Source organism: Oncorhynchus mykiss, chromosome 22, assembly GCF_057628025.1.
Source record: "Oncorhynchus mykiss isolate SJ-2025 chromosome 22, ASM5762802v1, whole genome shotgun sequence".
Lineage (NCBI taxonomy): Eukaryota > Metazoa > Chordata > Actinopteri > Salmoniformes > Salmonidae > Oncorhynchus > Oncorhynchus mykiss.
Window position 1 is genome coordinate 19,573,853 of NC_143043.1, and position 13,151 is coordinate 19,587,003.

General features: G+C 41.3%; 2 protein-coding genes across 2 annotated transcripts in view; both read left to right on the plus strand.

The window, feature by feature from the left end:
• The window catches only part of LOC110501520 (activin receptor type-1C), a 28,529-nt gene extending 25,760 nt beyond the window's left edge, over nucleotides 1-2,769 (plus strand). Inside the window, exon 9 of the mRNA XM_090215682.1 lies at nucleotides 428-2,769. Within this exon, the coding sequence (XP_090071808.1) occupies nucleotides 428-553 (126 nt within the window). The 3' untranslated portion in view covers nucleotides 554-2,769. The remainder of the gene's footprint in view (nucleotides 1-427) is intronic.
• A 5,049-nt stretch (nucleotides 2,770-7,818) lies between these two features.
• LOC110501521 (cytohesin-interacting protein) lies at nucleotides 7,819-12,368 on the plus strand. The gene is made up of 8 exons (XM_021579163.3): nucleotides 7,819-8,595; nucleotides 9,055-9,104; nucleotides 9,229-9,283; nucleotides 9,397-9,499; nucleotides 9,885-9,978; nucleotides 10,217-10,283; nucleotides 10,860-10,926; nucleotides 11,158-12,368. Exons 1-8 carry the CDS (start codon nucleotides 8,413-8,415, stop codon nucleotides 11,577-11,579), a joined length of 1,041 nt encoding a protein of 346 aa, XP_021434838.2. The 5' UTR covers nucleotides 7,819-8,412; the 3' UTR covers nucleotides 11,580-12,368.
• The last annotated feature ends 783 nt before the right edge of the window (nucleotides 12,369-13,151 follow it).

Consider the following 13,151-nt stretch of genomic DNA (forward strand, 5'->3'; position numbering starts at 1 on the left):
TTTTGACTGGGATAGGGTTGCAACTTTCCCAACTTTTCCAGAAACCCCGGTTGGATGATTCCTGGAATCGGTAGGGAATAAGCAGGAACTCCGGGAATCCTCAGAACGGGAAGCCTAGGAATTTTTGGACAAATTTTACAACCCTAGACTTAAAAAAAATAAACAAGAATCATTTAGCTTCCACTACAGAGCCATATTATGTATATTAGCTTGGTTAGCATTTAGAATTGTACCTCTGTAAATTGAACTTCTGTTTTTGAGGAAGGTTTTACTTGCAATGACTGATATGGGGTTGTCTAACCTAACTCATTTGAATGCACTTACTGTAATTCTAAGTTGATCTGCTCTGGACAAGAGTGTCTGCTAAATAGCCAAAAATGTACAATTTTGACCTGTTGATTTAACATGATCCTTCTTGATTCACCAGGCACTGCGGGTGATAGGCAAGCTGATGCGCGAGTGCTGGTATGCCAACGCTGCAGCTCGCCTCACCGCGCTGAGGGTCAAGAAAACCGTCTCTCAGGTGACTGTACTCAAGGACATCAAAGATTAGCTAGCCCACTGGCTGGCGCACCAGAATGTACTGTTATTGGTCTGGAGCAAAGCATCCTCAAGACCACGCTGAAACAAGAAACACTCAGCTGGGTCGTATTAATTAGAAACCAAACAAAAGAACATGGGGAGGGACTACCTAAACCTATCCAATAAGACATTCTCATTACAAAAGGTTTTGTTGTGTTAGTAAATGTAGGTTTTAGCACGGCGTTACAAATGCCTGTATCGCAAGAATCAAGATTTGTTTTGTTTTATGAGCGTTCATGTCCGCTTGTTCTCGTGAAGTCTTTTTGGTCTCATCTCCTTCGCTCCTTCTGTGCTGTTTGCAACTTCCCACTTACACACACACACACACACACACACACACACACACACACACAGACACAGACACACACACACACACACCAAGCCTATTTGCATTTGAGGGTTGGTCCAACAGAATTGGTCACATGGACACCCAAACACAATGAGACATTATTTTACTGTAACAGAGGGGAAGTTACCTTTTCTAACGATACCCTTTTTATGTCTCGACTCCCAGACCCTCCTAGAACTGGAGGATCAGTGAACATGATTGTGGAACATTTAATGCACAGTTTCTGTCACACTGTGACAGAAATGCAGTACTTGGTACCAAGTTCTGCTAGGAGCATTTTAGCCACGTTCTGTTAATGTGCTAGCTGTCTAGTCTGTTTTTATAAATGTGCAACGAGCATAAGAAGCCGCATTTTATATAAGGTAGGCCACTTGATTCCAACATCTGAACAAAGTGGACAGGCTAGTATGCTGTTCAAACAGTTGGAGACGGACAGGAGGTTGTGTTCAGAACAGTTCAACTGTTCTAGCTACCTTGCTAGCAAGCAAATAGATCCAAATTGGCTAGACTTTAAATGTAGAGATTAGCTGGCTACTCACTAGCGCGTGGGCTTGTGCTTGAGAGATTGTTTATGAGACCTGTTTTAATTTCCTATAATGCCTGTTAAGAGAAGTTGGTCATTTTTAGTGCATGGTTCGGGTAAAGAAAAAAAAAAAGGGCATTTTCATAGACTTGAAAGCCAGATCAGTGATTATTGCAAACAAACAGGTTAAATACTATTTGATAAAACAATGTAATTATTAATGGGTCTTATGGTTGTGGAAGGCTTATATTTAGCATAGGTATAACTTCAAAAGTCTTGAATTCATTCGATTATTCCTGACCGTTGGAAATGCGGTGTCTTGACCTTTTAATTGTGCAACAAAGCTTATTTAAAGAAAACATTTTTTAAAAATCAAGATGTATATCGTGAATCGGCCATATTTAGATGAGCGTTTTAGTGCACTAATGAATACGACCCAGCAGTGAGCATGCTCAGCTTGTGATGCCAAAAGAGCCTGCTGCTGTTCAGCAGGGAACACTCCTGTCCAGCCCTGCAGTGTGTGACTGCCTGGAACTGGATCAACCAATCCAGAGGAACAGGAAATGAAACTGTGACCTATCAGAAGAAAGATGGATGATTTACAATGTACCGATTTCCTCTGCTACCTCAGATGTTTTTAAGTGCCCAAAGCTTGAAGTTGCACATTGAACGCTTCGTGCCATATTATACTGTATGTAGTGCTAGGCAACATGCAAAATGACTGTAAATGCTAAATGTTACTGAGTAACGCACTCACTGCTATGCCTGATTTGTACAGGACACACAAGGTCTATACCCATAAAGATAATTGTTACTTGGGAGCTACCCCTCCCTCCCCCACCCCAACCTATTATATTTGTCATCTATATATATATTTTTTTATATAAGACTTGAAAATAATGCCTATTTCAACTATACTATGTATTTAAGTCAAACATAGTCCAATATGTTGTATAATAAAATTGATGATTTTTAAAGGTGCAATCTGTAGGTGTAACAATGACAAAGCCGGCAACCCACCCCTGTTTTTGTCAACAGCTGAGGGATGGAGATGGAGAAATGTAACTACTCTCCAATTCATAGACGGGTGTGGATGCAACGACTGATCATCCATGATATCAAAATGATAGTTTTCACCATGTTTTGAGGCTATACAATGCAAACAATTGCATTGTTTACTAACAATGGAGTAAAACAAGCTTGCATTTTCGGTTCTGATGTGGTACGACAGTCTTACTAAGCTCATGACAAAATGTATAAATTATATTCTTCAAGAGTCAATATCATCAATTGAATAAAAGTTTTAAAAAAACAACTATGTAGCAAACACAGATTGTCTCTTTTAAACACAACCGCACAAATAATGTATGATTTAGATGTATTTTCCCTAACAACAGCATCTTCTCTGAGAAGCACAACTTCTGTTATATTACAGAAGAGAGAACTACACCGAACAAAAATGTACATGCAGCAATTTCAAAGATTTTACTGAGTTATAGTTCATATAAGGAAATCGGTCAATTGAAACGAATAGATTCGGCCCTAATCTATGGATTTCCCATGACTGGGATAATATATATATATATATATCTGTTGGTCACAGATACCTTGAAAAAAAAGTAGGGGCGTGGCTCAGAACTAGTCACTATCTGGTGTGACCACCATTTGCCTCATGCAGCGCAACACATTTATTTTGCATAGAGTTGATCAGGCTGTTGATTGTGGAATGTTTTCCCAATTCTCTTCAATGGCTGTGCGAAGTTGCTGGATATTGCCAGGAACTGGAACACTGTCATACAGATTGATCCAGAGCATCCCAAACATGCTCAATGGGTGACATGTCTGGTGAGTATGCAGGCCATGGAAGAACTGAGACATTTTCAGCTCATGGAATTCTGTACAGACCCTTGCGACATGGGGCTGTGCATTATCATGCGGAAACATGAGGTGATGGATGAATAGCAAGACAATGGGCCTCAGGATCTCGTCACGGTATTTCTACATTCAAATTACCATTGATGAAATGTAATTGTGTTTGTTGTCCTTAGCTTATGCCTGCCCATACCATAAACCCACCGAAACCATGGGGCACTCTGTTCACAACGTTGACATCAGGAAACCGCTCGCCCACACAATGCCATACACGCTGTCTGCCATCTGCCCGGTACAGTTGAAACTGTGACTCATCTGTGAAGGGTACACATCTCCAGCGTGCCAGTGGCCATCGAAGGTGACATTTTCCCACTGAAGTCTTACGCCCCCGAAGTGCAGTCAGGTCAAGACCCTGGTGAGGACAAGGAGCACACAGATGAGCTTCCCTGAGACGGTTCTGACAGTTTGTACAGAACATTCTTTCGTTGTGCAAACCCAGTTTCATCAGCTGTCTGGGTGGCTGGTCTCAGACCATCCCGCAGGTGAAGAAGCCGGATGTGGAGGTCCGGGGTTGGCATGGTCTGTGGTTGTGAGGCCGGTTCAACGTACTACCAAATTCTCTGAAATGACATTGGAGGCGGCTTATAGTAGACAAATTAATATTAAATTATCTGGCAAAAGCTCTGGTGGACATTCCTGCAGTTAGCATGTCAATGGCACCCTCCCTCAACTTGAGACATCTGTGGCGTTGTGTGACAAAACTGCACATTTTAGAGTGGCCTTTGTAATGTTTAATCAGCTTCTTGATATGCCACACCTGTCAGGTGGATGTGTTATCTTGGCAAAGAAGAAACACTCTCTAACAGGGATGTAAACAAATTTGTGCACAGAATTGGAGAGAAATAAGCTTTTTGGAACATTTCTGGGATCTTTTATTTCAGCTCATGAAACATGGGACCAACACTTCACATGTTGCATTTCTATTTTTGTTCAGTATATTTAGATGTTTTTGTTGTTTAATACATAATTATGGAAACACTTATTTCATAGGGATATATTTATACTGTATATCCAAGGCCTTTAATTGAATGCTGTACTATGTAGAGACACTATGAAAGGCCAATGTGAAAATATATACATTTTGTACTTTATTTTAATTCATCTTTTCATTTAGATACGTTTTTTCATGCAGTACATTGTTGTTATGAGTTACTCAAGCAGTACACCCTTTACCCAAGATAATATACATGACTGAACATTTTCAAATTGTTCACATGAAATTGTTTTTTAGCTCGAGCTTTTGTGTTATCAAGAAACACGGTCACTTTTTTTTATTGACATTTGTTAATCGCCTGGAATATGATAAGCCCCTTGTAAATGCTTTTCAGTCGAAAATGTGTTTTTAATTAATTGTTGGTTATCTACTAAAGAGGAATTTTACAGTGAGTCGTCAGCACAGCCGTACGTTTCAACAAGGACTGTGTTCAGGCTGCTCATGTGAACACTAATACCATTGTGAGATCTGGCTTGTGAACCCTTTCCATAACAGGCTTAGGAACGGAAATATTGTGTGGGTGTCTACTGTACACCACAGGGCAGGCCTGGTGCTCTGTTTGTTTAGGCCTGAAGCATGTCCAATCAGAATTATAGCACAGACATGTTGCCAATGTACATATGTATTGTCTGTGGTGTCATTTGACTTTAAAAAACAAAGTCTCCAATTCATTACAGAGATTGTTTAAGATGAGTGCTGTTTTAGAATAATACACTACTGATCCATATCAATAATACACTTTACTGATCCATACCCTGGCTTTTAATTACTTGTATGTAGATTTACTCTGTGTTGTGGATGGGATGGTGGCAGTACAGTATCTATGAAGCATGGTCAATGTAGCCTCTGTAGTTGCTTCATGGGGTGTAAATGACCGGTTCGCTGCTCTGCTGCACATATAACCGTATCATTAAGTCAATGTTACAATGACATTTTGTATGTAAAAACAATGATTTGTTTCACTCAATATCTGTGTAATCATTTGACAAATTATGTAACAACAAAAAACTAAAATATATATTGACATTGCAGTATTTAGTGCTCTGCCTGTATCCTGTGGACAAACAAATGTTATTTGTCTAAGTTGGAATACAGTCATGCTTTTGTCATGTGTCGAGGCCTACAGTCGAGTCAGTTTCTATGGCTGAGTTTACACAGGCATCCCAATACTGATATTTTCTCCCACTAATTAGCCTTTTGACCAATCATATCAGATCTTTTCACACAGGCTGTTTTTCAGAGCTGATCTGATTGGTCAAAAGACCCGTTAGTGGAAAAAAAAATATCAGAATAGATTTGCTTCTGTTAAGACCATCAGTCATTCCAAAGAAAAGAGTATTTGTGTAATTTCTGGTCAAATATCTTTTTTGAAGATTGTGTATGACACGTTTTGCCTGCTCTGGGAATGCGATGCTACTTTCATAAAGAAGGATTAATGCTGGGAAATGTCATCCTCCAATCAATTAGCATCGTTCTTTCTGTTGACTAGAGTAACTGGGGGCGGCAGGGTAGCCTAGTGGTTAGAGCGTTGGACTTGTAACCGAAAGGTTGCTAGACCTGACAAGGTAAAAATCTGTCGTACTGCCCCCTGAACAAGGCAGAACAACAATTTCACTGTCATTGTAAATAAGAATTTGTTCTTAACTGACATGCCTAGTTAAATAAATAAAATACAGCTATTTAGTGTTGTGAACTCGGACATGATATCTGTCAATATGATGTGTCATTGCATTGTCTTTCCGTTTTACACTATTTATTATGAACACGTGACAACAGTGAATCAATAAACAACTTTTCATTGAACACAAGATTTTTCTGAGTAGTTTAATATTTCATAATTTTTACCAAATGTAATTCCCATGACAGATTATGATAGAATCAGGGCACGATTTGATCTTCCTGAATGAGAGCATTTTAGTTGGCATACACAATAAATTGTCATTTCAGGTAAACTATCTATTTTTCCCTGCAATGAATCTGTGGTTCAGAAAGCATTACAGCGCACTTAACAATTATAGACATTTTTGTCCGTTAACTGGAGGAAGTAAGCATTGCCACCGTGGCTGTTTGCAGCACTACTCAGATGAGTCAGCCGCTCCTGAATGTGCTGTGCTTGGGTTTAACTGACTCTCCATTCGATTCTACGGCACAGTGACTGAGAACATGGACAGTCATAACGTGTTCATTTAGATGTGGCTTTTTTTTTTTACATTTCAGAAGCCAGGCTTGGTTTTCTCAATGGTGAAGTGACTTCCTGAGAAAGTGTTAATGTGCTCAAAATAATTGATTTGAATGTTCTGCAGAGTTGAGATAAAACTGTGTCATAAAACCACTTCCAGTAGTGCACACACTTTATAAAACTCCACTGCTCCAGTCTCACACTGAAGGGCAGGACAGGAGTGAATCTCCAACTAGGCAAAGCCTATTTCAACAACTGACTGTGAACTTCCTACGTTCAGATAATTGGTCAATTCATATCCCAGCAACTTAAAGCCGATCGGCATCATCTAAAATTTGAAATAGTGCGGATATGTTGGGCATTTTTTTTTTAGTTTGTTCTACACATTTGTCTTGATGGTGAGGTATTGCAATATGTTAAGGGTGACAACCATTACATTTCTTGTTGCAACTCATGTGACGCGTCGCAAATGGCACCCTATTTCTTACTTAGGCTGCGTTTAGACAGGCAGACCAATTCTGATCGTTTTCCCCCCACTAATTGGTCTTTTGACCAACCAGATCAGCTGTAACAAATATCTGTAGTGATTGGTCAAAAGACCAATAAGTGGAAAAGAATATCAGAATTGGGCTGCCATAGTGCACTACTTTTGACCAGGGCCCTGCTCAAAAGAAGTGCACTATATAGGGAATAGGGTGCCATTTGGGAAGATCTCCTTGTCTGTACAGTGTTACAGTGGAGGGAGATTCTACTGGCCAGACAGTCCCGTGGGAGCTTGGGAGCTGGCACTGCTAAGGGTCACACGGTCAATGGGCCAGAGGGGAATGCAATGAGGCAACACTGCTGTTCATTGGTCTGTTTCGTGAGGAGGGTATTACCAGAGGGTTCATATTGGGCCTGTCCCAAATGGAAACCTATTCCTTACATAATCCATTACTTTTGACCAGAGCCCGTCCATAGGGTGAACTTAAAAAATGTAAAAAAAATTAAGTGTGGGACATTCTGATGTTCCTATTTGACTAATTCCTACTGAATTTGTTTTGTGTCTCAAACACAAAGTTCTGGGGTGCTTGAATGGATAAGGTACTGTCTGTACGATCATAAAATACATATAGTTTATCTTGTAAAAATGTATGAGGAAAAAAATACTTCACTATCAAAGAACAATAGAAAAATTGTCAACACATCACATATCTGACATTGATTTTAGTCTTGACTGTTGGCCTGTGTGTGATTTCCTCTTGGATCAAACCATGTCTGATGCCTTCTAGCCATTGACCCATGCTGTGTGTTTGTAAAGCAAGTCTCTAGCCCCGAGCGAAAGCCTGCTTTTGTCTGTCCTCACAAGACAAATCTCTTTGCTTGGCGGACCAGAGAGGCTCAGGTTGACTCCAACCCATTCGGAAAACAGAAACTGGAGTGAGTGGAAGCAGGTGCTGATGCTAGTCTAGACCACAGAGGTGGCAGTTTTTCATGCATTGCTGATTTCTGACAGACCATAAATCAAATCGTACAGACTGCACAAAAAAAGGGGGCTGTTTGAAAAGAGAGAGAAAAAAAAAGTATGCCCGATTTTCCTTTTCCTGGCCACAGCAGAGCAGACAAACGGTACACAAGAAAAATAAAAAGAGACACAAAAGGGTGGAAAGAAAGTGAGCAAAGGGCTGTGATCGGCTAACACAGGAGCATCATAATCGCATGGTGTGGATTTCCGCTTTGGCACATTTACTTTAAGCTGCGCAGCAGTGGCAGGGACACACCACATACACAACACATGCATAGTTACTCTACTGTACTAGCTGTACCAGAGCTACACTATGGCGCTGTGAAGAGGGAGCGAGCTCCACTCCACCATGCAATCCACCACGAACTTCAATGGGCTCCAGCGACAGGGCAGCCAGGACAGTTACATTATGGAGGTCTCTCCGCGGAAGAAGGGTCATCTATGGTATCGGGGCTCTCTGAGGGGACGCCATGACAAACCCAGTCAGAATGGGGGGACTACTCCCGGGACTCTGCCAAGAGGCTGGAAACAGGTAAGCGAGAAAGCTTTGAGAGAAACAGGATAAAGTTAACAGTTACTCTGTATATCAATTGTCATGTACGCTATAAGTATTCTTAGAGGTCATTGATGTTAGAGACGACATAAAACGGTTTCAGAGTGGCATCAGAGAGGTTTGCATTAACATGTACTGTACAACCACAACCGAGAACTTGCAATGACAAAAAGCCTTTTGACAAATTAAAACATTTTGGACAAACTAGTTCACTAAGCAGGAAAAATACTTGGGGAAAAAATACCTGTGATGTATATGTTTACGATGAAAATATGTCAAATTTCTTACCGAGAATATAAAGAGACTGGCGTCCATCTAGTCTATTTTGCATGGAATGAAATACATGTGCTGTGACCAGGTTGAGAATAGCTATTTTCACAGTTGTATTTCTAAAATATATACTGTACAAATATATGAAATATACATTTGACTCTCCAGTCCAACAGAACCCGCTCAAACTCCTTGGTGGATTACTCGGACCCTCAGCGGTAAATACAAGCCCTCTCATCTGTAATAACATTTACACCGTTAACACTATGATACATACACAATTTGTGCTTTAATAACCCAAGGTGGGACAAGTCTGTAACCCCATTTCTCCTGAACATATAGGACTACTGTCACAATGCAAAAGCAAGACAATGAGACGTTTGGATTTGAAATTCAGGTAAGATCATTTTTTTATTTATTAAGAAATACATTTAAAAAAAAGTTTTTTTTAAAATGCTTTCACTGCATTGTCAGTCCGGCCTAGTGACAGTGTGACTCCTCTTGTTGTAGACATATGGTGTGCAGCTGAAGAACAGCACTGCGGTGGAGATGTGCACATTTGTGTGCAAGGTGCAGGACGATAGCTCGGCTGAGAGTGCAGGCCTGACCACCGGTGAGACACCCACCCACTTCCTCTCCCTATGGCCCAGACTCAGCTTCAACGCTGCGCAAGTATAGTTTTCACACAGAGAGATGTCCCCGCTACACTCATTACAATACATCTAACTTTCACGTATAGAAAGGCCAACAAGTCGACGCCTAACTACTCACATTCGCTGTCTCTCTTTAGCTCTCCCACACGCATTTTATTGTGGTCGACGTTTGTGTTACAATATCTTTAGCAAGAAATAATCATTCTACAATGCTGATTTTTGGGTCAGTCAAACTCCCAGCACCACAGCCGAGATTAAGATTGGTTGCTTGCGTGTTAACCCTTTAAACATATCTCCCACGCTCTCGCTTTCTCTATCTTCCTCTCGCTGTCGTTGTGCATGTAGGTGACGTTATCGTCACCATCAATGGGGTCAGCATTGAGGGGTCGACCCATCAGCGCATCGTTGACCTGATTCGAGAATCCACCAACTTTTTACAGTGAGTAAAACCAGCGATGACACCCAAAACCCAAAGGGTTACTGTCTGTAACTCCGAAGAATGTGAGAAAAACGTTCAACATATTAAAATGCTTATAAAACCTTGATATTGGCATTAGCCTTGGTTTCAACCTTGCTGAATAGCTCCCTCTAGGAAACATAAATCTACTCTATCCTCTAGAAGGGTCAGTAGGATGTGTATGTCTGCTTGTGCTCATCTTGCCTCTGTGTAATCTCAGGATGGAGACGGTGTGTGGGACGGTGGTGAAGAGGATTGAACTGGAGAAGAAGATGAGCTTGCTCAAGGTGTGTCTCTCTGACAGGGCGGATGTTTGGCTTCAATAACAGATCATAGTGGGAAATATGGGTGGTGTGCACTGTGCAGTACCACATAACTCCACCCCCCATAAAAAGAGCACACATTACAAAACTATAGACCGGTTCCATATAGCTATTTATAAACTGGGTGGTGCAAGCCCTGAAGACTGAAAGCCATGGTCTATCAGACCATATACCACGGGTATGATAAAAACATTACTGTTTACTGTTCTAATTACGTTGGTAACCAGTTTATAATAGCAATAAGGCACCTCGGGATTAGTGGAAATGGCCAATATACTGTACCACACGTCTAAGGGCTAGATCCAGGCACTCCGCGTTGCGTTGTGCATAAGAACAGCCCTTAGCTGTGGTATATTGGTCATATACCACACTCCCTGGGCCGTATTGCTTAAGTATACTACACAATTCCATGCACAAATCCTAATGTAGATGAATTGGGTCACAGGGAAACACACTATTATAGAGGCTATGTTCAGTACTGTATAGCTGACTTCAATCATGTTTAATTATCATGTCATTCTATGTTTTTTGTCCACACAGCATACCCTGGGAGAGAAATGGGTGGAGTTGCAAGCACTCACATTACAGGAAAACCGCCTTACGCAAGGTGAGGGGTTTTGCCCAGCTGTGAAACCATAGAACTTCCTGTCTCATTAGCTGATGTGAAAATGACAAGTAAACGCTGAGGTGCATTAACGAGCTTCATTTACTGTCATTGTGACGCATTAACTGAGAAGTAATTGATATAAAAATGTCCTGTCAATCAACCACATCCGTCACAGTGCACATGAATACTGTGGTTGGAGAAGTCAACTAACTGCCCTTCCCTTGTCTCCAGGTAACCTGAATGACAGTTCTCTACACCCCTCTATGGACTCCCTGATGTCTCTACTGTCTCCGTCTGGACACAGTGGCCACCGTTTCTCCAGTGACAGTAGCTGCCGGAGTGGGATGACAGAGGACAGTGTGTTTGGGGACCTGAGCTCTCCCAGCCCCTGCAATGTGGCCAGTCCAGATGATAGCTGCTTCTTCTCCACAGACTTCCCCCAGGAAATGCCCAGGGCCCTGGCCAGCCTCAGCCGTCCCCATAGCGATAGCCTGGCTGGCAGCAGTGGCTCCCTCTCCTCCTCTTCTTGGGACCCCTCCAGAGCCTCCCTTTTCGGGACACTCCCCAGGAAGGCTAGGAGAGCCAGCGTCCGCAAACACATCCTGAAGTTCATCCCTGGATTCAACCACTCAGTGGAGGAGGAGGACACCTGACCTATGAACGAACACTACAGTAGGTCTGTGTCTGATGTGATGTTCAATACAAACATTTCCTGCTGAGACTGAAGCATTGCCAATATGGACACCGTGCCCCTGGCTCAGGAGTAGCCACTCAGTGAACATTATTGGGATAAAGAGAAATATCCCTTGGACAAAGGCCTTCAGTTATCTATAGATACTGTATACATGATGCACAATTTTCATAATGAGAACAGCATTAATCCTTAACGGTAACAATTATTTGGAATATAGAACACGGGAACTCAGTTCATGTGTGTGCAGACAGTGCAACAAAGATTGTGCTTGCCATTTCCAAAAATGTTACCATTGTATGTAGGGTGATAACTATGCATGAAAAGCCATGATTTTCCTCAATTCAATATTTTGCTTGTATATAACTTGAGAAGTGTTATGCTTTGCATATTTGATGCATGCAAGTCTGTCACCTAAAAAGTGTGAGTTCTTAACCAGGTAGCTAACTTCATAGTTCAAAACAGGATGTGGGCAGAGAAGGAGCTACTTTCTTGACTATTTTTGTACCCATACCCAAGTTTCAGGTTATCTACAACTTACTTTCAGTCTTGATAGTTATACTACAAATAAGAACTGTCTTCCCTCTAATTCATGGCATTTTAACAGAGTGCCATGGAATGATACTCGACTGTTTTGAATGTATGTTTGCCATTTGCATTGAGATTCAAAAGACATGTTTAAAATTCCCTGAAGACAAGTGACTGTATAATTTTACACAAATAAAGTGTATAGCGACAGTTTAGGAACCAACTATTTACATATTCTCTCTCATACTGCCTTCTATTATTTAAGTACATCTGTGAGTGAAAAAAAAAAAAGATTAACATCCACTAGATGGCATTGCAAGCATTATATCAGAACATACAGTACAATGCCACACTGTAAAAGAATGAGGTTCACAATATCTTGCCTAATGTGATGCCAGTGGGGTTCTGAAGTGGGGCGGCAGGTATCCTGGTGGTTATGAGCGTTGGACTAGTAACCAAAAGGTTTCTGGTTCGAATTCCCAAGCTGACTAGGTGAAACATCTCATTGTGCCCTTGAGCAAGGCACTGAACCCCATTTGCTCCTGTAAGTTGCTGTTGATAAGTGTGTCTGTGAAATATAAGTAGGACAGTTAAAGGAAATGTACATATACTGTTGACCTACACCAGAAGATTGGAATCCCAAAGCACTCCATGCTTATTCCTCCAGACCAGGGACCAGATTAACCCCTTAATAAAAACATGGTGTTCTGTTTCTCTACGACCTCCAGACGAGTCCCGACACTTGTGAAGGTAACCCGTAGTAACAAATGGAAGTAGTTCTGCGGCGAAAAAAGTGTATATACACACCCTGAGCTTTCTTATATCTCCTAGATATAGGACAGACACTTAAACATTCTTTGATTTTAAATTAAGACCCCTTTAGGCCCCCCCCCCCCCAAAAAAAAGTTATTTGATTAAAATAATTTGGCCTTTACATTTTTTGGCGGGGGGGCCTAAAGGGGTCTTAATTTAAAATCAAATAGCTAAATGATCCATTGTATGACCA

Coding starts and splice junctions, on each gene's coding strand:
- LOC110501521 (XM_021579163.3), top strand. CDS start 8,413: ATGCAATCCACCACGAACTTCAATGGGCTCCAGCGACAGGGCAGCCAG. Junction 8,596..9,054: donor TGCCAAGAGGCTGGAAACAG/GTAAGCGAGAAA, acceptor TTGACTCTCCAG/TCCAACAGAACCCGCTCAAA. Junction 9,979..10,216: donor GAATCCACCAACTTTTTACA/GTGAGTAAAACC, acceptor GTGTAATCTCAG/GATGGAGACGGTGTGTGGGA.